General features: G+C 42.5%; 1 protein-coding gene across 3 annotated transcripts in view; it reads right to left on the reverse strand.

Annotated features, from left to right (window-relative positions):
- dock10 (dedicator of cytokinesis 10) overlaps positions 1 to 27,903 on the reverse strand; it is a gene marked incomplete at its 5' end in the record, with an annotated part of 70,806 nt that overhangs the window by 32,442 nt on the left and 10,461 nt on the right. For 2 of the 3 annotated variants that reach the window (XM_083984602.1, XM_083984601.1), the window contains 3 exons: positions 3,434 to 3,516; positions 4,591 to 4,680; positions 8,410 to 8,529. In XM_083984602.1, coding sequence (XP_083840728.1) covers positions 3,434 to 3,516; positions 4,591 to 4,680; positions 8,410 to 8,529 — 293 coding nt within the window. Of the gene's footprint in view, positions 1 to 3,433; positions 3,517 to 4,590; positions 4,681 to 8,409; positions 8,530 to 10,757; positions 10,839 to 27,903 lie in introns of those variants that run through there. The other variant, XM_083984603.1, reaches the window with a different exon arrangement.

The following is a 27,903-nucleotide window of genomic DNA, read 5'->3' on the forward strand; positions in this document are numbered from 1 at the left end:
CAGTGAGTGAAACGGTGGAGCTCTGATAATGAAATATATTGATGAAGAGAGAAAAATGACTTCAGAAATTCAATTAATCTCCTCTGTTTGACTGGTGCAAAAGAGCGCGGGTGGCTGACTCCGCTCCATCATCCTCTGTCAGGGATCAACAATAGGTAGCCCCCTCGCTCCATCCCGCTCCACTAATTTCACAGGCTGAGCCGTCTTTGTGTGCGAGCCATGGGACCAAATGTCTTTTGTGTGTGTGCTGTGAGCTGCAGACAGCCAGGCTGCACTCTGCTAAAAGTCACACAAGTCGTAAAAAAAAGCTGCTTAAAAAAAGAAAAGAAAAGAAGAAAACCTCTAAAGGGAACTATGTTTAGACAAATCTGGTGATTGTGGGCTGGCCGCTGACACAGGAATGCTAATACTGGTCGGCACAGATGACGATCGCTCGGTTCAAATCACAGCACTGACAATCACACATACTGTACAGTAATGCGGTGGCTGTAAATTCCCATTGTACTTGTGTTTCCCTGGTGGATTTCCCCTCAGCACGCTCTATATGTGTTTGGTTTCCTTTGTCAGTTTAATAAACAAGATATACGATAGCCGGGTTTCCTACATTTTTAAATGACAAAAGTCAGCAGAACTTTATGTAATGATATTTTAGCATCTTTGTCCTCCGAGTTGTGTTTCAGATGCTTCATACAGTAGCTCATCCTGGGTCTCATTTCAGAGGTCATGTGAACTGACTATAAGAATACAGTGGTAACCCATGGGACATGAGAGGGACATTCCTGTGGTTGGGAGCAGTAACTGCAGGGCTGTCCCGGGTCAGGCTCACTGGGACCGACAAAACACCGGCTGAGTGACTGATACCCTGATTTGAATAAAAGACTGACTGACTGATCGGATGATTGGCAGTTAAAAAAAAAAAAAAAAAAAAAAGGATGGAAGGAGAAGTGAAAGTTAACATTTGTTACGCATGGAGTTTCCTCCGTTTTCCACTTTAACTTGAAAATGATTCATGCTTTGTTTGGACAATTTGTGACGCTTGGCTTTACTGACACAGCTCCCCAGTTGACCCATTGTTTCTTCATGAGAGTTTGATGACAAGACTGATTCCACTCATGGAGCCAGGAGAAGGCAGTTTTAGCCTAGCATAAATACTGGAAGCCTGTGGGAAACAGCTGCCCGGCTCTGTGTTGTTGTGTGAAGGTAACAGAAGCCACCTCCCAGCATCACTGAAGCTATTTTACTGCATACATTGTTTTTGTTTAATTTGTACAAGAACTTCATGTGAAAATGACAAGTGGGAGTTTACATGTGTCACACTATTTCCTGATTGGGTGTAGTGACTTCCTGGCACTTCTGCACTTACACTTAAAGGGATAGTTCACCCAAAATTGAAATTTCACTCATTATCTACTCATCCTCATGTCTCCATGCTGCTAGGGTAGAGGGAAGAGGAGCTTCCGCTACAAAACAAGCTTGAAATATAGACTTATTTAATTTTTTTCAGGACAATTTTGCATTTCGGAGATTCAATACAAGACGGACATTACATACGAGCAGCATGGAGGTATTTGGATGTTTTTTTGGTGTGTCTTTTTGTTACGAAGACAGTTGGTATCCATGTGCAACCGTTATATGGACATGCCCTGCTACGCCGAGACCCCCTGTAACTCAGAGAAGCCACGGAGGACTCTGAAACTTCTCCCAGCCCTTAGTCCACATGAGGGGGAGTAGATAATGAGTGAAATTTAAATTTTGGGTGAACTATCCCTTTAATATTTTGAGTACATAAGTGCGTTCACACTGAGCAGTGTGCGGAAATGTAGTGCGCTATGCACACTCAATTGGTGCACTCAAGCGGCCAGAAAATTGAGTGTGGATCGTTAGACACTTTCCACCCTCAACGGTCGCCATCTTAGTGACGTAGCAGAAACACGTCACTACTTTTCAAATGGCGGCAGTTGATTTGAGCAGCGACGGAGCGGACACCGGCGTAAATGTCTTTAAAAAAAAAATCAAAACAACACAACAACAGTAATAACACAATAAAACACAACTTAATAGCTCATTTTGATTGGCAAAAATCGCTGTCAAGTGTCAGCGATAGGGCTCCAACGGCCGGTTGTGTCATGGCCTCCGTATGCCAAGCTGTTTAATGCTATACTGCCCCCTGTGGAATCAAGAGTAAATGCAGTCTTAACTCCCATTTAGTTAAGTTTCACTTTCGGTTTTGAGAGATGAGAGCACATGGCTGGTGCTGGAGACCATTTTCTTTGTCTGTTGAGCTGTGGGAAGACTTTACTTTGGTATTGAAGCCGCAGAAGACCATATCTGTAAGTTTTTATGTTTCATAAGTTCGTAAATGAAGATTGTGTGTTACAATCATTTCCATTATCACTTTCATTTTGTACATTGTAATAATTCAGCCATGTATGATACATAATTTAGCCACGTAGCTTAGATGCTATTTTGATTCATTCGAGGCGTTTTCTCTTTTTGTGCATATCAATATTGTCTGTACTTACCTCATTTATTACCATGATTATTCTGCTTGTGTAACTTCATTTACAAAACTTGTATCTTTGCAGGGTTCCTACACATTTGAAATTTCCAAATTCCATACTTTTGCCAGACCCTAATTTCCAGACTTCTCGTTAAAATATTCATATTATTTGTGATATTTGAGTAAATAGATGTGCATAATATAAAAAAAGCATGCAATTTATCATTTGTTTTCATTATTCTGAATGTGTATGCCATTATGTAACCAAATAATTTCCTGGAGATTGTAGCTAGGTACAATAGCGCATACAAAAATAATTAACCCAAATAACTTCAGATGAGACCAAACCCAGAGAAGTATTAAGAAAAATATTTTTCCATATAATAGTTTCCATTTTCCATACTTTTCCAGACCTGGAAATGTATAAAATCAAATTCCATACTTTTCCATACTTTCCATATTTGCGTAGGAACCCTGTCTTTGGGTTGTATTACAGTTTCATATTCGTGACATCTTCAGTAAAGATCAGTGACAACGCCACAGTCCGGTTTTATGAGTCTTTTTCTGGGGATTCTCGATTGTTTGGGCTAGCTGGGTAACCACTCCGGCACAAGAGGGAGGCCAGCATAGGTTGCAATCAGCCTTTAAAAAATACAAAAAGAAGCTGTCGAGTCATTTCCAGTAAGTGCACAGCAGCAGTGTTTGATTTGAGACAGCACTACCCTGTCGAAATGTGAGCACTGCGTGTACTGCAAAGAAGTGCACTAAGAGAAGTTATGTGATGTGAGACACACTATAAGACAAGTTACTGTCCAAGACGTAGTCCCACCCACACACACAGAATTGGGGGCGTTTGAGAAAAAGGTCAAACCCATATAGCAGACGACGAGGCGACGTGGTGACAGAGGTGATAAAAGACTCAAAATGGGTTACCTGGGTAACAGGCGGTAGTCTCCAGCGTAGTCATCATACTTGAACTGGACCACGTTCAGCTCGGAGTTGTAATACTGGCAGGCCTGGAGGAGAGGGGCGGAGATGAAGCTGAATGTGATTAAATATTAACTTTCCAAAATGATGTTCCTCGCTGGAAAACTGTGACCTGGAGCAGCTTCAAACGTCTGCAGACAATGAGGGAAGAGCTAACCTACAGAGAAAGTACAGTCAGATGTCAGCTCTCCTGAGGCCCAGTCACTGATGTGCAGGCTGGGATTCATTATTAGATTATTTAAATTATAAAAGGGACTGAATTAACAATCTGCCCCTAGGGACCCTGCAAATAAAGACATTTTTACATCGTTGGAGATTGCTAGTATGTCTCATGGGTTGAAATAGTACTCATCAGCTGTGTAAAATATATTTTCACTGTCTCTCTCTCTCTGTCTTTCTCTCTCACTACTCACACACACTCATATCACAAATAATAGAAGGTAGGTCTGCCTGCTTGTGTGTCTCTTTAATCCATTTGTTTAGAAAGAGCTTGACCTTTTATTAACTAGGTCACAGGGTATAAACCGACCAAACATATTATCAGCGACAATATCAACCTCAGACAGGACTACACACACCCGTACACATGCACACACACGCGTGCACACACACACACACACACACTATAGTCTCCAGTGAGCTGTGACAGCTCTGTCTGGGGAGTTTCCGTCTCCTCGGATATTATTTCTCCACTGAGCTCTCGAGATTATGGCTGGTCGATCTGAAATGAGCCCTGATAGGTCTTTCAGACACACGCACATGAGCCAGTACACATTAAGATATGCACACACACACACACACACACACACACACACACACACAGGAACACACATCTGGTTTATTTTAGAGGCGTGGTGAAACCACTCCACCGGTATCAGGATGTCCTATATTAGGAACAGCCTAAGCTGACAGAGCTCACCACCAAATGAAACCTTTCACATTCAAAATTCAAAACCACACTGGCTTCAGTTAAATCCCGTACACACAAGCAGACATGTGGGCAAACACACACACACACACACACACACACACACACACACACACACACACACACACACACACACACACACACACATACAGTACACACACACACACACACTCACCTGTCTGACCAGCAGACATTCAGCCTGTAGCTCTGCCCCCTCAGGAACAGTTGACTTGAGAGTCCGTCTCTCCTGAGGCACTGTGGACACCTGGAGAGAGAGTCAACAACCATGACAGTAAATACATTTGTTTGTTTTATCTTGTTTCATAATGTGATGAGCCATTTAGGCTCCAACAAAAAGCAGTGTACAGCATGGGATGTTATCTACTAAGTAAACTGACAGGGCCTGAGCAGCTCCCCATCTCTGCTCAACCATCCCCTGAGGGAGATTCAGATTACAGTAAGAGGGTGTAATTATTCTACCCATCCATTTCATATTCTGCTCAGGCGTACAGGAAAAATCATGGCCGCCTCAAATATTTATTTCTGAAAGGCCGGCACTTAAACTTTCCCCTCAACTGTACATACTGTATTTATTGGTCCACAAGTTTGGTCCAGACGGAAATATCTCATTAGCTATTCAATGGATTTTATTTAAACCTTGTACAGACATTCACGACCCCCAGAGGATGAATGCTATTCGCTTTTGAAACCTAAACCTTTCATCTTGCGCCTCAAGAGGTTCAACATGTCACTTCGTCCATTACTTAAGTTTATAACGTAATACATTCCCATCAGCCTTGGCTGCACATTCATTGTCCTTACTGCTATTCCGCAAATGTTACCAAGGATACTCACTCAACTAAGATTGTGCACATGATCAACATTGTACCTGGCATTAGCATTTCACCTGCAGCACAGAAGTACAGCCCCACAGAGCTGCTAGCTGCAGCAGACTGTTAGCCTTGTTTATATTAATGTAATTATTAATTCATTCTGTCCACATAATACCGTCCAGCTGTAAAGCAGTGGAAATGAATAATTGAAGTGGAATCTCTGAATATGTATTCTCTTTCTCAGCAATGATTAGACCTACAGCTAATAACCTAAGCTATGAATCATGCAGCTTTAATTATGTATAATTATACGTTAAGTACATTTTAGGCTCAGTGAAAGAGAAAATCTACAGCCAGTGTTTAAAATGCACACTCATATTCAAGGAGAAAAAAATTATTTTCAAGTAACTGTGCAGAAAGGATGATGAAAACAAGTCAGTACCAAAGAGTTTGTGTGCATGAAGAGAGACAGACTGTGATTTATACAAGACAATCAGACGGCTGGAGCACTGAGCTCACTAACCGACTGGCAAAGAGGCAGATCTAGTAAATGCCTTTTGTGCTCCGGTGATAGTCTGCCAAACCACTTTCACTTACAATTATGGAAATTGACTGTTAGGCTGCAGAAACAAAGAAAATCAGAGGAAATTGTTGTGTCGCCAGACAGAGCTGGGAACCAGAAGAGTTGCGCAGTCAAGCTACAAACTCTGGGGTACGCCAGCAAACGAATCCTTTTACCACAAGCAGCCAATTAGGTCATCTTAATGTGCAGTGGATCTGGGTCTGCAGAAAGGCATTAGCACAGTAATGAAGGTACTAATGAAGGAAGAGCTAAAAGGGAGCCAGGGAGAATAATTTGTTGAATGTAATGAAAAGACCACAATGCTAAACATGCGTGATTAGTGTGAATAAGTGTGTCGTGATGAGTGTGAAAGGTGCCACATGTTGCATTTTAAACATCACTTCATCACCATCAACGGCTGACACCTTGGTTTACTTACTATAAACAAATTCTAAAAATGTACTTTCATCTTTAATTCACTTGGTTAGTTTATTAGACCTCCATTCCAGCCCATTACAGTAAATTTCTCTGAAGAACCATATAACGTTGATGCCTTCATTTGATCCATGAGCCTATTTTCCAACTCCTACTTTACTCCTACTGAGACATTTTCTCATAAACCTCCTTGTGTCCTCTCACCCGGTGAATTATTGCGTCTTTTGTGTGGGTCAGATGGCTATCTCTGCATTTATTGTATAAAAGGCAAAGAAATAGTGTGCAAAGGACCAGTCAACTGAAATTGAATGCTCAATTAGCTGGCATTAGTTCACAGCAAAATAAACATTTAATCACATCTTAGGTAAAATACCCAACATTTGTAGGTTACGGCTTCAATTGACTGATATTCTTTGATTATTGAAGTTACATATCTTTGGATTCTTACGTTGTTGGTTTAAGTGAATAAGGTCTATTGAGACATGATGTCATACAATATGTCCGGCTACCTGGTTAAACCCTGGGATTTTTTGACATTGACAAACCACAGTTAAATGGGGTTGAGGAGGTTTGACGAATGAAATTCCCCTCTTTCCCAGCCAACTCATTACTGTATGTTAATCTAACAGAAGCTGCCAAAAACTGCTCATTCTGCAGAAATGGGTATTCAAGATTCAAGACTTGATTGGTCAATGAATAAATGAAGAATACTCATGTACAGTATGTTAGTGAAGGAATTGTTGGAAATAATTGTAGACTCTTAACACACTGTTGCACATACTGTAAGGTTGGATTAATTTTGTTTTCAGGCACATTGCTCTTTTTATTTCTATTTATACACATCAGTAATCATCTTTGACCAGGAGCAGTGATTACATACTTCAGTCCAGGTTACCACGGTGAAACAAATGCATGCTTGTAGACAGTATGCCACAATGTCTTACAGTAGCGCACTGATCCGTGTCAGGGGTGGCCATACTCAAGATTAGTGACTGAGTGACATTTGAAAGAGTAATTTTGGACATTCCTATGCCTGAAATCCCCTCAAATATGTGTTTATGTTAAAGTGACCAAGGTTGAAAAGTTGAAACAAAACCCTCAATCCTATTGTTCAATAACCCCAATTTTGTTTATGCCTGCCCTGAATACACAGTTTGCAAAGGTTAACTGAGGCTTAATTTTCACAGTAAGAGATTGATCAGTAACGTTTTGAGAAGATATACACTTTATCTATCAAGAATAAATCACATTGTCACAAGGAAAAAAAAATACAACTTTATGGGTAACAGTATAGATAGGGGTTCTTACTCACACTATATTGAACATACTGTGAATTTAAACTGACCATTTGCACCTACTGCTCCAGTAGTCTGAGAATTTCAATATGCAAATTAATTTTCAACACAATAAATATAAAAAAGGGGACAAGAGTTTGTACCTCTTGAAGTTGGTGACCCATACAATTACATCTTTGGCCTCAACACCCAATTAATGTCCGAGTGACTCCGAGCGAATCATTTGTTTTCATGTGTTTGTTTATGCAAGCAAAGCCAGCATTTTTCGCTTCATTAATTCTCCAGTTACGAGCCTTTGATATATATAATATAGTCGTAATTTGAGAAATAGTGCAGCACATATTTTGTTTCGCCAACACAAAAGAGCGCCAATTACATACAAGTTAATAAGACCATTGGTGTCAATTGGATGCTGAAATAACTGGCCCAAGGTTGCATTCTACGTTTGTGTGTGGTGGACTTACATGCATGAATAAACCGAAACAGTTTTAATCATACCTGATCATGTGTGGTGCATGGCCAACCTCATGAAGGGGAAACGTTTGCACAAGCTTCAGTAAACAGACTATGTTGGACTGCTAAATGGTGCGGCCACAGCTGGCATGCATATATTTGTTGTTGCATTGTGACTATTAATGAATTTATGAAATATGAGCAGCAGTGTTTGTAATACAGTACATAGGGGAGGGGAAACACTGAACATTCAATGAGTGATTCAATGGAAACCCCCACCACCACCACTGTGTGCGAGTGACGAAGCTTTACTCCCCACTGAGAGAACCAGGAATCAGAGTAAAAAACCAAGGATGTTCTCGCTCTGACTGCGTTAACCACTGACCCATCACACCACCAGACACACATGCACTTACCGAGAAATCATTGTCAGGGAATAGGAGCAACTCTCTGAGAGGATCTTCCTTCAATTCCTCCCCGAGTTCAGAGATGACAGCCTCATAGTCGAGAGGATCGATCACCTTCGGCTTCTCCTGCTGCAAATACAAACACAGACATTTGGTCAGAATTCAGAATTGCTCGGTGTCCAAGCTCGATATGATACCATACGATTGCCAAGTCAAATTCGTCAAATACTTTGGGATTGAAGATGGAAACATTTGATACCTTTTGACTATTAAAAGGTATCTTCAATATAACATTTTTATATTCACAAAACTATCACAAAGTAACAAATAAATACTGGTTTGACATATAGTGAAAGAGGCATCACTGATATTTTTAACATATTTATCTTCATCCCACTCACATCCTTACTTCAATCTCATGTCTTTAATCAGAAAAGCTGAGGGGGAAGGTGCAGAGGAACCAGCGATAATACAAAATAATACAAACAGATCAGCCATGGTCATCGCAATCTAAATATGCTAGAAAAGACAAACCAGTCATGATCATGACATTTCCTGTGTTTTGCCATGACATCATTCGGACCTAAAAGTATCACAGAGGAAGTAGCACTACAGCTGAAGTGAGACCTTGACACACCCTACGCAAAGAGTAGAGCTACGTTTTTATATCACAATGTCCTTCATTCATTTAATCACACATAATGAGCCAATTGGAGGATTTTCATTCCAGGAAATGTAAACTTCACACATACAGCAACCAGACCAACACATAATGACATTTCCATGCCCTCAATTATGGAAACACCACATACAAGACTAACCGCTCAACAGTCACTTCTATACGACATGAGCCCCTTTTCACTCTCCCTCCAAACCTGACCTTACCACAAACTGTAAAATGATGTTGCACTTAAGTCCAAACAATATAATGCCATTTTTGCTTCAAGAGATTTATACTGTAACTGTGTTGAAGGATTATGTAACTGGTCCATGAGTCACCCCCCCCCCTAAAAAAAACACACACACAATTTTAAACATGTGTTTTACAGATAGAGAACAATGGGGAATTGCTGTCATTCAGAGGAGAGAAACAAAGCAGCAAAGTGAGAGCCTGAGCAGGCTGTGGTCAGGAAGGCAGAGGAAGTAAATGATCTCTGGCTTGGTTCGCACACATGCAGCGCAGCCCCGAGCTTTTAGCCACCACAGATGCCTTAACAGTCAGAAACGGCCCGTTGGAACAAAACCAAGAGAGCTCACAGGAGGCGAGAGTGTAACTCTGCAGAAGGTGATCCGTGCTTTATGCCAGTCCTCTGCCTCTGTTACCACCCATACTGTACAGTACATGTATACTGTCAAGTCTTTACTCTCGTACTGCATCGAAAGTTAGGATCCTGATGCTTCATGCCTCATCCAGACCCACAGTATATTTACACAGTGAGATTTACTTTGCAGTTCTTTGTTCTTTGAGTTTGTTGTGACAACGTTGTTTAGTGGTTTTAGTCACTGGCTTTTCCACTGTTGATCAGTCTGATTGATTGTCAACAGTTACAATGACTGATTCAACTTTTCAATCGATGTAATGAATGAAGCAGAAATGGAAAATAAGCTCTTGAATGTGATGATTTGCTTCTTTCCAGTTTTATATCACTGTGTATTTTGACTTTTTTCTTTATTCTTTCTCTTTCTTTTACCATTGTCTGTCGTCTTGTAGATCATCAATCAATCAACAAATCAAAAATAGTACACCACGAAGGATTAATCAGTGATGGAAACGATCATTAAGAACTATTTAAAATGAGCTTTTCTGTAAAACGAAAGAGAGAAGCAACAGGCAGGTGGACAGAATGAGTTTGAGGTTTTCATATACACATTGTGACGGTTTCCTGACTCATGTGACATCAGTGCAAATGTTTCGGGGGGAAAGTTTGGTTTTCTTGTCACGAGACAGATATATATACATATACTATATGCATCAGACTTAGACTTCAGACTTCAGAGTTAAGTGACATTAGCTCTGATGTGCGCGTGCAACATTAATGCACATATCGTTTATCAACTGTTAAACTTCAAAGTGTTTGCTTCTGTCTGGTTCTTCCTGTCACAGAGACTAACAATGATCTGTCACAAACAAATCTTCTAAAGAGGAGGAAATGAAGCGCACAATAACCAACACAAACCACTTTAAAACTGTGGTGTGTCATCATTAAATGTGTATAAATCACACACACTTATAAAACACATAGTAAACTACATCCATGTGATAAGTTCAGTTAATACCAGTTGGTTGTAATGCAGTGTGTCACCTGTCACTGTATAACAGAACTAGTAGAAACAGAAAGAAACATACAAATACATACAATACTCAACCGGGCGAAATCCGATCGCACTCGTTTGCTCTTTATTTTCTTCCTGAAGGTGATTTTGCTCCTGAAGCTCATTGCCGGTAGAGTGACGCGCACCGCACACACTTGGTTGCAGTATTTCACAAAAAAGCTATACAAAAAGTGAACTATACAAAGACGCACACCGCAGACATGTGCGTTGTCAGGAGCAGAACTAACACTGAGTGAGGTTATGAGCCTGTGTCAGAACACGTGGATGGGATGTAGAGGAAGTTGATGTCCAACACACATTTCAGCGCACAAACAACCACAAACACACACACACGCACAGACATACTCAGAGAGAGAGAGAAGAGAGAAAATCCCCAGCAAAATCAGAAACCAATCAACCTGGTGCTCCGGTTTCTGTGCATCACTTTTAATCCGATTGCTTTCACTTTAGACAATGGAATAAAAATAACAGCTTCCAGAGAGATTTCTTCTAAGTGCACATTACTAATTGTACAAAAAGACACAACAGGAAACAACCTCTCTTTGCAGTTAAACACTATCATCTACCCACAGTGACTCAGTATCTTATCTCCTTCTGTCCAGATCTATCAGCAGCACACCTTCAGCCCAACCATTCACAAAACTAGTATACACACACACACATATATATATGAACTATATTCAAACCATCAACTTCTTGAGACAGTCTGTAAGCCATTAAAAACATGAGCAACATAAAGACATACAAAAAGATAAGCACAGATGCCACTGTGTGTGTCCACTGACATAAATAAACAAGACACAAAATAAATACACAGTAACAGTTGTATGTATGTTTTGCGTGTGCGTACAGACACTCACTTCCCCTGTTTAGAGCCTGATAGCAGAACAGAGATCTGCACAAGAAGGAACAACTTGTGATGATACAACAAACCGGTGCAGCTGTTATTAATGCATTACATAAGGGCGTCACCATTAGGCCTTTTGGGAGCACTGATGGATTAAATGATGCGGAGAAATCGATGTACTAAACTATTCCGCTTTAAAGGGTCAGTTCACCTGCATCCCAGAGGGAAAAATACACATTGTCTCGCTTAACTCTACTCGTGCAGAACGTGCTGTCATGTTGACTTACTGGGACGATTTCTACAGCGGAAAGTAAGTTATTATAACAAGACTATAAGCTCAAAACCTTGTGCACGGCTGGGCCACGCTATATTTTCATTCTGCCAAGTGTCAGCCACTCTGCTATTCTGGGCTCATGTATTCACTACTTTAATAAGGCTGAATTTCCGCTAAAGCTGTTCTTATTTAGATGGGCATCTAGTTCTGTTTTAAGACAATGAAACACGTATAAACACTGACTGGAACACAGCCCATTAAGGTTGCATGTTACCCAGCAGTTACTTCTAAGCTGGTGCTCATCACCTCCCAAGTCCTGCATGACTCTGTAACGGCAACGTCGTCCGACACAATCGCCATAAACGCAAGTCAAAGGCAAAGGCTGTGTTGTGATTTCTGTTCTATGTACTTATAAAATGATCAGTCAGAGAGAAAAGTTCAGGAGGCTCTGAGTTGCCACGCTGTCGGCTGTCGGCGGCCTGCGCAGGGTGAGGTCAGGTCAGCGCTAGCGGCTCTCTTTGACAGAAAGTGGATATTGTCTTTTTCAAAAGGTCACTAGATTTGTCCTTGTGCCGTTTTTAGAAGAAGAGCAGTCAAGGTCTAAGATTAAGTTGTCAAATTTGCTAGCTCGTGCCAAATCATTTTGAGAGAGAAACGACCAATGGCGGAACTCCAGCGCTCGACCGACCGTTGCAGTTCAGCCAAGCGCTGTTCACAACAATACATGCAGATGGGGCTCAGTTTCTGGGGGGAAAAAAAACAACCTTTTTAAGATTTTTAAGAGTTTTTTCTTTTTGTTTTACTGCTGTCAGCACCACAAATGAAATTCCATTCATATGCAGTGTATTGAGGCAGATGAGGCAATCTGAGTTCAACGTCGTAAAAACCTAATCTAAAATAATAAAACCAAAATGGTCACAGTGAGATAATGAATCTCTGTTATATAACTCTGATCTTTTTTAAGATTTAGCACCATTCCATGCAAATCTGAGGTTACGTGTTGCTGTTTTCTCGTTACAATGCCTAACACCTCCTCTAGTTCACAGTTTGTGTTGAGGGTTGTGTCAGTTCATTGTTGTTGGTTGTTGGTTAAGTGGTGGTTAATGTGCAAAAACCGTTTGACAAGTAATGACGATTAATGAATGGTGTCAACTGGAAAATGCTGTGTGTTCATGGTGGGGGGGTAAAACAACATGGCCAGAGTCTACAAGGACAAGACACCTCTAAGTTAAGCATTAATCATAATCTCTTGTATGTTTACCTGATTTAATAAGCGTTAATAGGTCTTTGATGTTTTGCATCTGAAACGGTGAATCATAATTACGCTGTTAGCGCCGCGCTCCTTCAAGCCTATTTAACGTCTGCTGCGGCAAGCAGAAGCTCAGCCTCCCCTCTCTTTTCTCCTGCTCTGTTCCTCCCTCCATCCATCCTCTGTTTTACACCAGCTGCCTCAGCTGGCTCCATCCCTCCCCTCTCTTCCCCTCCTCTATCGCTTCCTCATCTCATCAAACATCCTCAGCAGCGGCGCACTCCTTTATTTCTTCTTCCTTTGATTCCCTCTCTACCCCGCTGCCTTGTTCTCACGCTATTAAACATCCCTTTTAACATCTCCCCCCTCAGTCCCCCCTTCCTCTCTTCCCTGCTCCCTCTCTCCTGGCAGGGGTGAGGTGGAGTGGGTGTCGGCGTTGGGTAAACTACAGCTGTGTGGAGGCTATGACTAGAGCACTAGACGGGTGGCTCACAGCACGGCTCTCCTCCAGCATAACTGTGAACGAAGGGAGTGAGACAGAGGGGAGAGGGGGAGAGGGGGAGGAGAGGAGGAGGAGGATCCGAGTTAGTGAGGGAAAAAAAAGAACAGGAGAATGCATCTCAGTTGTGAAACGATTAAGACGGACAGCCGAAAAGGACAAAGATGGAGGGAAAGTCATATAATGCGCACAAGCTGGTCTGTGTCACTCTCGGGCGCAGATTTAAGGGCTTACCATCCTATTAGAGGAGAGACGTGAGGAAAGTGTGATGAAATCGGAGAGAAGGGGGCAGCGTGGAAGAAAAGATGGAGTGAGGAAGATTTATAGGGATTAAGAGAGACAGAGAGACAGACATGGGAGGACAGAGACAGCTGAGACAGCAGAGAGGAGAAACCAGACAGAAGCCATCTGCTTTACATCATTAGAGCAGCACAGGGTCTGGGGAGAGACACAGTGGGACTAATGGGGATTCATACATCTGAGAGAACTTGTCCCTCTGATGAAAAACAGCGTTCTCCACTTTTGGGAGGACGATTTGACGTGTTGAGTTAATGGTGAAAGTCCTATGGGCCTTTCATCTGACTTTCTTGCTCTGTTTTAAAACAGACACTTCAGTGGGTTTTTTTTTGTCTTTTTTCAGCTCATATTCTTGCTCAGTCCATCCAGATGTGTGAAGGTTCATTATAAACCATTGAGTGAACTGACAATTGCTCAACATTCACAACATCTTGTCGATGACTAATTAACCGACCACCAACACATTCTCGAATGTCACTTGAGGGTGCTCGACACATTGACACAAAAGGGGAGCGACAGTGGTCAGAGAGGGTCGTGTTCCCTTTCTGACCACAGTGTCAGTGACACGGGTGAGGGAGGGGTGGACAGAGGGTCAAGCTGGAGGGGAGACGTCCGATGGACCAGCTCTGACGTAGCACGTGTGAGAAACCCAGACTGTCAAAGCAGGGCTCCAGACTAACATCTTCTACTAGGAGCACAGTAGCTGCTAACTTCAATTTTTTGGAGCACACACACTGTTAATCGACTTGCAAAGCAAATATTCACATTTGATTGGTATGAATGCACAACTGGTGTGTGAGATCACATGATCATGTCATGGGACTGGTCTTTAAAAATGGCGTCTCTACCCATTCGTTCTCTTATCTAACATCTGAGGAAGAGTCGGTGGTGCTCAAAAACACATCATGTACCTTTAAAAAATGATTGCATTGGCGCCCCTTTGGTGTTGTGAACTTTTCTTTACGTTATTTTGGTCCAGCACCATTGAGCAACTAGGATGTGCGTGCTGTTTTTTAATTCTATCCTCACACACATCGGCCTGCCACCTGTAATGACAGATTCTTAGAGTTCCATGTTTCATCAGTGTTAAAAAATAAAAGAGGCAAACTTACTGGTTACACATGTGAAAGTAGATGAAAAGTTCACTTGCACTGTTTCATTTAGGGGCAGTCTGGAGCCCTGCAAAGTATTACTTCGTTATTTGTAGATCACTTCAGTGCAGTCTGTAATTTTAACCACGACTGAATATAGATAGAAACCATGGTCAGTCACCATGACAATACACCTGAAGATTTTCCATCCCTGTTTTGACTGATCAGGAACTATTAAAGCAGTACTAAAGAACTTTCAGTTTTGGTTGAGTTTGGCGGCGCCTGTGGACCAAAGCGGTAGTGTTTTGCCTGAAGGAAGACTCCATTTCCCATGAACACTAGCGTGAAACCCTGTAAATATCCTGCATTAAAATTAACAGAAGACATCAAAACTAAGTTTCTGTTTCCAGTGGATCATTTCAAAGTGAAAACACAAACATAATCCATTGCTAAAGTGCCGTTTTGCCTGTTCCCTCCTTGTTGTGACTCGCAAAAGTGAAAGTGAAACTTAAGTGAGAGCCGGGTTCCTACCATGCTCCTCAAAGCTGCTTAGTGCCAGAGAAAGAGATACAGACCCCCTCAGACCACGACAGAGGTGTCATTCAACTTGTTGTAAGTCGATGTATCATCACAAAAGTTATGAAAATATTTGATGAAGGTTGAAAAGTTACTTAGTGTTGGTTTAATCCATTTCCAAACATCTCACTGTGACACGTCCACTTGGTTTCAGAACCAGCCATCGTACTGAGGCGGCTCTTGAAATATCAGTGGATATTTTACCTTTTAGCAACTGGCACTGGTCAGTTCTTGAAATTCTTCAAAGTCTCAACACAACACAACATTTGCAGATCAGTCTAGCGAGATGAAATTCTTCAACACTGGGTAGAAATCAGTTTTACAGCTTAAAGTTTTGTTCACATGTTAAAAACAGAACCTAACTCAAGTTGCACTGCACCTGACCTTTGGAGTTTCCCACGCTCCATAACTTGCATGAAGCCTACATGATGCCACTTGTTTGTTTGCAGATGACACACAGTTGTACTTTTGCTTTCATCTACTTAAAATATCCAGCGAACTTGACTCCAGTGTAGATGACTTCACACCTGTGAATCACACACTGGATCGCTGCCTTCAAGCACCAACCTGTGCTCCAAAAAACCTGCTGCTGCTGCTATGAACTGATTCAAGATAGAAAACTTTTCCCGCCTTTCAACTACGAGCGACTGTGATTCAAGATTCATGCTTTTCTGTAGCTGCAGGCGGCGAAGAAGCTCTCACTGTGACGAGGGAATACTGCATGCTTCAAAAGATCATCAAAAGCGGTGTTAGAATATTAGTTTCAAACACAGTCTAGACTGCGCATATCATTTGATGCTCTTGTACTCACAGTGCAAGAATCTGCCGGCAACAGGAGTTTTCAGTGTAAACTATCGTGACTCTAACTTGCCACAGAGACCAGAAAAAGGGGGCACCAGAAGAGACAAGGAGGTTTATGGAGGGAAAGAAAGATGGGGGGGAAACACAAGGGGCGACTGTAAAGATCCCATCCTGCCAAAACTCGAACATTTTTTCCACCGGGCTTACAGAAACCAGGGTCTTTCTCGGAATTAAAAAAAAAAAAAAAAAAAAATTCTGGCCAACACCAGTGGATACAGATACCAAACAGATGGCTGACATGCGACGTTGTTCTGGAGAGAAAACTCAGCAGATATAGAAACTCACACATGTAACGTTTATGTAATTCATTCATTGATTTCCTGAATCCAGTCATTCATTCATTCACTCCAAACGACTCTCATCCACCATCTTGATCACGGTCCTGATTGAACTGCTATTTTTATCATCTTCTCTGTAGGCCAAATGCAGAGAAAGCAGATTTTTTCCCACAGAAACTAGATTCCTCATAGCTGACCCCCCCCCCTTTCCTTCCCCCTTCCCCTGTCTATTCTCCCCCCTCCATTTCCGTCCCTCTGCCTCTCAGCTGTGAAGGGAAACAACCAGGCCCCAATCAGTGATCATACATCAACCTCAGCTGCAGAAAGAGGCCGTCCAAAAGTAAAAAGAAAAAAAAAAAGAAGAAAAACTTAGACAAGAAAAGTCAGAAATGGAGAGAAAACACAGAAAGCCACAATCAAGTTTTACTGCTCCGAAGAAACAGGTCTTTTTTTTAACGTTCTGGCTCCTCACGTTCTCCATCATTACAATTTAAAAATGCATGAAAATATACAGTAAAGATATGATGCCACACTGTTAGTCCACACACCCACGTACAGTACGGTAGTCCCCTCTACCTGCCCACGCACACACCAGAGGAGGGAGCTGGACGTGCAGCACGCTGCTACTGTAGTTACCATTACAATGATGGTCAGTGGCGAGGTGGTGGAGGTGTAACCCTCCAGGGTAGGTGTAGCAGCATCCACCGACATCTGGTCCTGTCGTGAGCACATGTGACCGCAGTCGGCCCCGCCCACCGAGCGTAGCAGCAGGACCACACTGGCCGAACAGCCCATAATCCTCCCGCTGTCGAGTCACGGTCCTCTCCTCTCCTGCTTGGTCTCTCCGTCCGGCGAGTAAAGGCTTCTTCCTCACCTTTGTCTGTGAAGTGTCTGACCCGATGACACAGTTTAGCCCCCTTCAAGCCCAGTCCACCTGGTCCAGCCAGTGGTGCTGTGTTCAAGCCCGGTGGGAAAACTGAGGCTCCATCCTCCTCCTACCCCTCTCCCTGTCCTCCCTCACCTTCCCCTCCAGCCTCACTTCTACCGGTCCTGCTCTGCAAAGCTTTCTCTGTCTGTCCTGTCCTGCGCTGCTCTGCTCCAGTCTCCAGTTCCTTATGTTGCTGTTGCTGAGCTTACACACTGGCAGCCTTACATGTCTCGCTCTCTCCCTCTCTCTCTTCCTCTAACACACACACACATACACACATACACACACACAGACTGCAGCTGTGCATGGTTCAGCCCAGCCCAGCTCCCCCAACAAATCACAGTCTGCAGTATTCGTCAGCTGACCAGAACCAGCTGCTATACACGCACATATACTGCACACACACACACAACTACATTATCTTTTCTGATTTTCAATCTGCTGCACTGTCTTTTCCCATCTTTCATGTAACCACATCAGTCCTTTCCAGTTAAGAGTTCTGCTGACTGTGACTGTGGATCTGCAGTTTGTGCACTGAGGACTGGATCCAAAGCACAGACGTTTGATAAAACACATGCATATGACAGCATATGCAGATTTCTGTATGTGTTTGTGTATATGATTGTAAATTCTGTTTAATATTCCAGCATGAGCAGGAGGAGAGTGTTTGGGAGTGGTGAGCAAGCCCACTGAGTGGAGGAAAAGTGGGGAGTGGGCGGCTTCACAGATGAAGCGTGCATGCCGACTTTTAGGACTGCAGATCCACCACATGAAACTCCCTCCCTGACTGTGCTGCAGCACACGGACAGGCAACAGGACAGTATGAGGAGTTTCAAGAATAAAAATTCCATTACATCAGTTTTGTTGTCCCTGAGTGCCAGCGACAATCACTTTCACCACTCTAATTTCTCACATGTCACCAGAACATCTGGTCCTGCTTTATTCCTCATGATCCACTTTTCTTTCTCTGTGTGTGGCTGAAGAGAAAGAAAAAAAAAATCTGCATATCTGAGAACAAAATGGTTTTCATATGTTTCACAGCAATTTGCAGTTCTTCCCATTATGAAATTCCCCCCTTTGTGTTTCTCGCCAGCCGTCCTTACTCGTGGAAACCCGCAAGTTGCACCAAACATACATCTAGCACCATAGCACCGCCGGTTATGTCACCCAAAGGTTAGCGAGTAGGAGTTTTGGATTTACTGTTGTTTATCATCTTTTGTGTCTGGCTCGGGCCGGAAAAAGTGAATCTGTTTGAGGGAGAGGAGGTGGAGTGAAAAAGCGAAACTAGCTGACTGTGACAGGCTGAAACCCTTGGCAATCAATCAACCTTCTCCTTTTCTGCCACCATATTTCCTAAAAGGAATAAGGATTCCTTTAAAAAAAAAATCACCACAAATACACTTGTAGCAGGAAGTGAAAACATTTCTTAATACACTGACGCAACATTGAAAATAATCCAAGAAGTCAATGACGATTAAAAAAGAGAAGTTACATTGTTTTTTCATGGACATCTACTGAGTGTATGCAGTGAGGTACAAGTAGATAAAAGTGGTTGTGTGTATGTGGCATTGAGGTCATGAATATGCCATTGTCTCTTATTGTGAAACCAGCAGTGCATTTAACCATAAGTTAGTTAGTGGGTTCTTCTAATGTTCATTTAGAGAAAAATAAATTAATATCCATTATTCCGTTATAATACATTAAAATGCAATGTCTACATGTATATACAGTAGAGCATCACTAGTCATCATACTCAGGGTCATTTAAGGGAACAGTTTACATATTCTGCAAATGAAGCATTATAATTTCAGTATAGTTCTCCAAGCCTGACTCTACATCTATAATTTAGTGACGCACACTTTAATGTATAGGTCCAGACGTTCGCGCACACTGTGCTCCCTGCGGAGAGTAGGAGGTAACCATGGTGATGCTGGTAGGTGACGATTAAGGTCATTAGTGTCCGTGTCAGTGTGACAGAAGTTCCCACCCACCGCCCACATAAATGTTCATTATTGTAATGCTTTACATAGCTAAATATAAACAACACGACACACACACACACAAACACAATGAGAGCACACAAAAGGCACCAGCACATACGGAATTGCAATTCCTCTCCCACACAGTGTACAAGTATCAATGTGCCGCACTCAGCGGGAGATGACAGCGTGTGCGTCGTCCACCGCAACACACAAAAGGGGAAGGGAAGGGAAACAGTAGCCACGCCCACCGCCAGCAGCATCAGCCCCCCCCCCCCTCCAAAATAAAACCACAACGTCTCAGTCAAGTCTCCTCAGTGCATCATGCCTGACAGCAGTAGCTCAAACTCGCATAAAACCACAGAGATGGTCTTTGTTTGTGCGCCAGACTCTCTACAATGGTACTGCCATGCAAATTTGCCCACACACAAACGTGCCCTCTAGCTGCCAGCAAAGGCCCCATGTTACACAGCTCGCTCGGTGTTGAGCTCTGCCTGACTTCACACATTACAATCCCTACACTGGCTGCTCTCAGCCTGTTTCCATCCTGCTTATGTTTTTTTTTAACCTATGCATGTTTGCATAAACTGGTGCTATGTAAACACCAGTGAGAGCCAGCATTAAAAAAATGACTTCAACTAATGCTGAGACAGCACTTACAGTATGTGATATTTTTTTCAGTAACAACCCATTATGAGGCATTTTAACTCCCACCCTTTAAAGGGGTACTTCAGCCAAAATCGATAATTCACCAATTTTCTACTCACCATCATGCCAAGGAAGGGTTTGGCTCCGTTTGCTTCGAGAGATTTGTTGCGAGATATCCAGATAACATCCAATGGTTTATTACAACGACGAACGAACATCTCGCAGCAAATCTTGTGCATGCGCATAAACATCAACAGAGCCACTGGGAGCTACTGCTACAACAAGGCAACAAACAGAGATCAAATTAATTTGTTCCGAACAACTTTTTCATGTGGCGGCTTCAGGACACTTGGGTCAGTACGGACGAGCAGTATGGAGGTATTTGGATGTTTCATAGTGTGTGTTTTGATTGATTCATTCATCATTGATATATGGAAATCCGTTGCCAGCCAGACCCCCCCTGGAACTCCAAAAGCGTTTTGATGACTCTGAAAGTTCTCCAAACCCTTCCTTGGCATGACGATGAGTAGAAAATTGGTGAATTATCGATTTTGGGTGAAGTATCCCTTTAACCTCCTCATGACTGGAGCTCTCTGGTGGAGCAAAGGCAGGTTTCAGTGGGTGGTCGTATAATGCATCGTTGCCCTGCACAGCTGGAAATTAAAAATAAAGAGGAAGCAGGAGCAGGTCATAATTTGTTCATATTCAAAATAATCACTTCACCATATCTTGTCTTGACAAATATGTCATCATTTACATCTTAGCCAAATAGAAAACTATTAAGAGCAGTCGGATGGTTTAAGTATATTACGGCGTCATGGTTGGATGAGCCTCCATCACTGATGATATTAAGAAGCCATCAGTGAAATCTAAATTATTTGCATGTTTCCCATGAGAGAATAACTGCAGACCTTCCATTGTAGGGGGGAGGGTGTGCATTTTGCATTGTGTTTGTCTTGTTGGAGCCCTTTTTTGTAATTGTTTCACTTCACCTCCTTTTTAAAAAGGGAAGGAGAGAGGCAGAGATGAATTTAAAGCAAAACACCCAAGGCAACTCTCAACGAATGAGGTGGAGGGAGTGCTGAATAAGTGATGAGGACCTGGCACCTCCTTGGAGGGGAACGAGGAAACTGACTCAGGCGCTGGTGGTTGGTGACACAAAACATGGAGATAATACAGCGAGAGAGGCAGATCAACTCCTGAGACACCATTCCTGGAATCAGAGCTGGTTAGGAGAATAAATAAATCACAAAATGAAGTGTGAAGACAAAACTCTACAAGAATAACATCACATCCCCAGACACCAACACCAGTATGCACACAAGTGAGATACTATAATCTACTTAAAAAACAAAAAACTCTGTCACTCCCCATTTATTCTGAATTCATAATCTATAAGTCTGATAACAACCAATCTCTGAACGTCTATGGACGCATGATGAATGGCAATGGCAGAAAATATATTTTGGTAATGCTTTTTTTTATGGGTCATTTATTCACAAGAAGCAAGTACAGTAACATGGAATAATGACTGTGCTCCTTAGAGACTTCCTGGAAAATACAACTAAAATGTTACTATTTGTTTGAGGAAATGAAGAAAGAGCTTGATTGTTACACTTGGCAGGTACGGCTGACTTCATGAGAAATAATGAGGAAATGATAAAGGAGTTACAGTACACAGAAAATAAGAGGAGCACAGCAGAGTTGTGTAGTAACTCAAAATTTCCAGAGAGCTGTCCATAGTTTCAGAAAACAAGATCCAAAACAAGCACTTCAGCCCTTTCTTCTGTAAAAGTAGCAATATAACAATATGTTAAATCATAACCATACATGTTTTATGTCCGTTGGGTGCCCTCGTGGCTTGTTTGATTGATTGTTTGCTGCCATCTAGGCTTAGTCCTGATTGCAGAGGTTGTAGGTTTGAGTCTGACCTGTGGGTTTTTGCATGTCACTCCTTATTGATCCCTGACTTCTCTGTCCACCATCTAATCTGAATTAATCAGATTTTTTTTAACATAATCTTGCACTGTTGTTTTGTGACGTATGCGTATGTGTGCGTATGTGCATGTGATCGTATGTACATGCATTTTTGATGATATGCATGTTTTTCTTGTTTCTTGCACATGCATTCTTTTTGTTTTTGTCTCTGCTCTGTGAAGCACTTTGGATGACTATTACAGGTCTTTTAATTGTGCTATATAAATAAAAGTGAACTTGAACTTTAAGGCAAAAACGCCCCAAAAAATAACTTATGAAAAGAAAGTACTTGACCTATATGAACATACTGTGTAAGCAGCATTTTAATGTTGCTGTATCACTATAATATTATCATACTCTTTTTTCAGCTGGTGATCATGTATTTTGTACAAAATTTAAAACCTGAGGAAAGAGGTTATGGAACGAAGAAGTTCCCAATTTGTACCGATTAAACATTCCCTCAGATGTTCCCAATGAAATCAGGGCTGCCTGGAAAAAAAAGAAAAACTGCAACACACAAGTTCCGTTGTATGTTAGAACAAAAAGTTCAGGCTACTGTGTATGTAAATGTAAATGTAAGTGTGTTTGCATGCACCTTTCTGTTGTTTGTACCTATAACATACTGTACATGTCCCTGCGCTATGTTTCCCGTCCCTGTGTGTGTGACCAGGGTTAAGTTGTGTGTAAGTCTGAACCTCTGTAGAGGATGACATCACAGGGGTGTATAGGGCAGTGTGCTGCCATCATTTGTGGAGTTAATGTTTTCCAGCTGCACAGCCTCGGTCTCTGTAATCCCTCTGTTCCCAGCAGAACTGTTCCTCTCCTCCACGGCGCTGCAGGCCAACAAGTCCCAGTCATACACACTAGATTTGCAGAAAGTTTGATCCATGTGAGTGTGCGCATGCTGCACACGCATGTAGGTTATTTAGACAAAAGACAAACATAAGCCATTTTTACTGACTTCAAATACTTCAGCCAACTAGGCCAAGTAGGAAACCACAGTCCATTAAAACTCCTGCGCTCTGCCTTGTAAGCAGTTAGCTCTGCTATAGTTAGGTTCCCTGCAGAGCTTCAGGCTGACTCATGGCAGCGCCGTTTGATGTGGCGCAGAGCTCCACTGAGTTTACTTGGGAAAACACTCTCCAGTTCCCATGGTGACCACAACGGGAAGGATGCTGTCACTCAAGGGTGCCGGGTTCTCAGCGAACTACGGCTTGGCCCCCAGGCACTCACGGAGCAACAAGAGGGACACCGGGGTCAACCTGTTTCTGGCTGCACTGGGCCCCCCCTCCTTATTCTTACACACCAACACACACACATACATACAGGGTTTCTCTGTGACGACGTGGTGCAGAGATGGAGAGGGTTAAGGGACTGTGATGGAAAAAAAAACAGCAGCAGCTACAGAAAAACAGAAGACTGAAAAAATGAAAATGAAATCTGGGATCAGTTTCACAGGAGGCTGCAGAGTAGATCATGTAAGAAATAGTTTGATCTGATCTGTTGAGTCAAATAAACTTCATCAAGTGACCTGTTTTTGTTTGTGGAACTGACAAGTGGTTAGTTTATGGTGAAATAAAGTGCAGCAAGTTTGCAGCGCACGATGGTTGTCTGCATTTACAGTGAGTAAGCTCTCTAACTGCGAGACGAGTGATGCTAACTTTGTCTCAAACTCAAGTTTGTGTTTGTGCTTGCTCTGTGTAAAACCTCAGCCTGTGGTTACATCACCACGGTACACTGTCTCTTGCACAAACAGGAAGACAGACAAGGTCTAACGTGAACACTTTTTTTTCTCCCCATCTGACACACAGAGGTGTTAATCCATAATCTATTTCTGCATGATCACAGAGAAAATGACTATCAAGATTACCCAGCCTTATGTTTATGTTACTATATTTGCACCTGTCAGATGCAGTCATGCACGGACGCTGTTGTGGTCAGGTGGTGGATATTTCTTGGTCATTTGGTATTTTCTGCTGATACTTCAGGTGGTTGTATGAATTCACGACGGCACCCTGCTGTGCAGCAGCTGTGCCAAAAAAACTCAACCTGAGATGTATCAGTTCACATTTGGTTTTGTCATGCATCAGATTTGCGTTTTGTGATGAGCAACCCTGATATGACACGATGCTGTGATCCTGAAGCGTAATATCTGACAGTTTCATCTGGCTCTTGAGTCGGGCTCTTTTTACTGGAGGAGGTGACAGGAAGGAGCTCAGCGCTACAAGCACACTGCCAATGCCATCTAGTGCTGAGAAGTCAACACAGCAGGCTGCGAGAGAGCCTTCAGCCGCTGTGCCAGTCTCCACACCTCAGTGTAAATGAATGACCTCCAGGAGGCGCTCTGTGCCAGAGATACTATCTGGTCCCCCCCCCCCCACCCCTGGCAGCTGGTTTGTTTAGAAAAGGAAGCTATTAAAATGTCTTTAACTGCGAACTACAGTCCCGAGGCAGGAGTGATGTTGGGGGAGGGAGTATGAGAGGGAAGGGAAGGTGAGGTGGGGAAAATAAGGGGAAGTTGGTGAGGAGCAGCTGCATTGTTAAGAAAAAAAAAATCCTTTCATTTTCGTTGGACTCACATCCCTTTTAAAATTCATCCAAAACTCCCCCAAAAACCCAGTCTGACTTCAATGAACTTTACCTATTTAACTACCCCCCGAAGGACCGTTGAAATCTTTCCTTTACTGTATTTCCAACCGTCCGCGGGAGACACAAACACAACACACGCAGCTTCCTTCATGAAAGAATTATAACTATGGAATTTGAACACACCACATCTATGATAACAGACAATCAGCCAGCGTGTAAGGTCAGATGGAGCCTGACGGAGGAGCGGCGTTAAAAACCAAAGGAAACAGTGGGAGGGTAATTGGACACGCACAACTTTAAAAATGTTTATAGATGACGAGGTCGGCTGTAAACTGCAGGTGAAGGTTTTTTTTATTTGGTTTTTGATCTTTTGAAATTTATTGTTTGTCCACTGAATAATTTATGGAGTCATGTGAAATGTAAGCAGGATAATGTTGAAGTCAGAGATGGGTTTGCAATGCATTCAACGTTAAGTCGAACTCTTCTCCTTTTTCCTGAAACTGGACGTTTTATTTTATGCAAATAAATCCACTTTTTACGATGTAAGTGGAGGTAGTAGTATCTGTTTTAGATGAGCTGACCCACATCCAACTGGATCACTGTTCCTTAATGCACTCCATCAAACAATCCATTCACTTCAGAGGCAGCAGCGACAACAATAAACCCATTCAACATTAAACGTCTATACCTGCCTGTTTTGTTTGTTTGTCCACCCACCGACTCCCACCTTCATAAACGCGCAGCGAAGGAGAAGAATCTTGGTCTTGTGAGACGAGTGTATTATAAGACTATCATAGCATACCAGTATTAATTAGTAGCACCCACATACACAGCTACTGTCACAGAGCTGGTGCCTCATTAATCCCCCCTCCCTCTCCACATCTCCCTGCTGTTCTCCTCTCCTCTCCCTCCCTTCCCTCATCCCCCCCTCTGTCCCATCTCGGGCTTCGGCCGTCAAAGCGTGGAGACGGCTGAGGTCACCGGGATTCTTGAGCGCGCTGCAATAAATATCCCTGCAATCAAACAATATTTTCAAGCAATATTTTAGGGTTTTTGTGGGGTGGAATTTTTTTTTTAAGTCAGTGCTGTTTCGGTTTTAAATGAGAAACACAGACAAAGTATCAGCTCATACACCAGGGGGGATGTTTAAAGGTAACAGCAGCCTCGAAACAGAGCACATTAATTAGAAACAGAAAAAGGCTTTGCTTGAGAGGTAATCTGTTAATCAAAACCTGATATTACAGGAAAGAGCGCTGCCACAACATGATGGTACTGTAGTTATAGTTACGACAAATCACCATCTCCATCGCCTCCTCGCCAAATCAAACCCCCCAAAAAACTCTGCTGCTATTCCACTTCCACTGCATGTCGGTGCCACTGACACCGTAACTATTCGTTAAGCAATTATCCATAATGATTTCTGTTTCCTGTAGCTCTGTTAGCTTGAGAAATGTGTCCTCGCTCTGAACCTGCCACATTTCATCCTACATAAGGCCCAAGCCAATATTGACTTTTATGCAGTCATGCCAGAAATGCATACCGACACAATGGACATAGTGGTTATGAGCTGCTCTACGTGTTATATTATGAACAGTCATATCAGCATCATTCCAGGCAGATGAGTGAAAAAATAAATCATAGGACTTTATGCCACCCCCCCCCCCCCCAATCTACACCCTCACAGAAATGAAAAAAAAAACCCACTTGAATGCCTGGTTTGCAATAAATCATTCAGTCATAGCGCCTACTTATGACACCTACACAAAGCCTACATGTGACCTCTGCGTAACCTCCACACCAGCGCTGACTATCTACCAGACGCCCACTCAGCACTGCTCCTTCTCCCCAAGGTCCCGGTTTTAGACGGAGGACGCAGCTGTTCTGAAGACTTTTCCTCCTGCGTTTTTCATATGTATTATCCTCCCGTACCTTCTCCCCTCCCTCCACTCCCTCCACCCTTCTTCCCCCAGTTTTTCTCCCCTCCTCTCTACCCCCTGCTTTCCTTTTTTTTTCCCCCTCCTTCGCTTTATTTCTTTTGCAGATCCCATGTCAGCTCTCTGGCTGACATTTAAGGCGAACAAAATTGATGTCCGCACATAGAAAGATACAGAGTCAGACACAAGCATCCAGGGAGCCAGCACAGGTGCATAGGCGAGCTTTAGATCCAAAATGAAAATAAAATCCTATTGACCCCCCCACACACACACACACTCTGATATCAGCATCCACAGCCGTGGCAGGCGGTCGTGGGTCTGTGTACGGTTGCTTCACCTTAACTAACTCCAGTTGTTGAGAATTTTGCCTCTGAGCTCTGGTTCCTCTGAGTCACATCGGTGAGACACCTCCTTTTGTAAGTCAGCAGGAACGGAAATGATCAAGATACTGTATTAACCCGTAAAGGAAATTGTTGTGTCACAGCAGCCGCATTCATACAGACACAAAAGGAAACAACAACCACTGAATACAACCATTAAATAAAACCGTTTTAAATCATCAAAACACTAATTGAGATAAGAACAACTTATTGCACACTATTGATCATTAAAAAAGACTTATGGCCACAAGCAGAAATTGGAAGAGTGGAAGTGGCATGTTTGAATCAAATCCACTCCTACCACTTGGTTGGTAAAGACCATGATCACGTTGACCTTACACCACCATGCCCTCGGAGAAAAGCTGCTGAAGGGCTGAACCTACATGGAAGTACTATCAACTTATGTTGATGAAAATAACTTATTTTGTTTTTGTTGACTCATTTTAGTCTATCACAGTACGATCAGTTAAAGAAATGTTTAAAATATTGAGAAAGTATAATTATTATGGGCAGGGCCGTACGCAGGATTTTTTGAAATACCGAGGTCATTTAGTCGTGGTGCGCGGGGGGAGAGGCGGGGTGGGGGTGTCAGAAATTTTGGGTAATTTTATATTAAAAGGCTTCAATCTGGTGCATTTTGACAGATAAAGAACTACACACATTGTATTAGATTAATCCCATCTTTATGATATTATCATCACTATTGATCACCCAGAGAAGACCCAACTTCAATGAACCCTAATGAGAACACACCATCTATTA

This window comes from Trachurus trachurus, assembly GCF_905171665.1.
Source record: "Trachurus trachurus genome assembly, chromosome: 13".
NCBI lineage: Eukaryota > Metazoa > Chordata > Actinopteri > Carangiformes > Carangidae > Trachurus > Trachurus trachurus.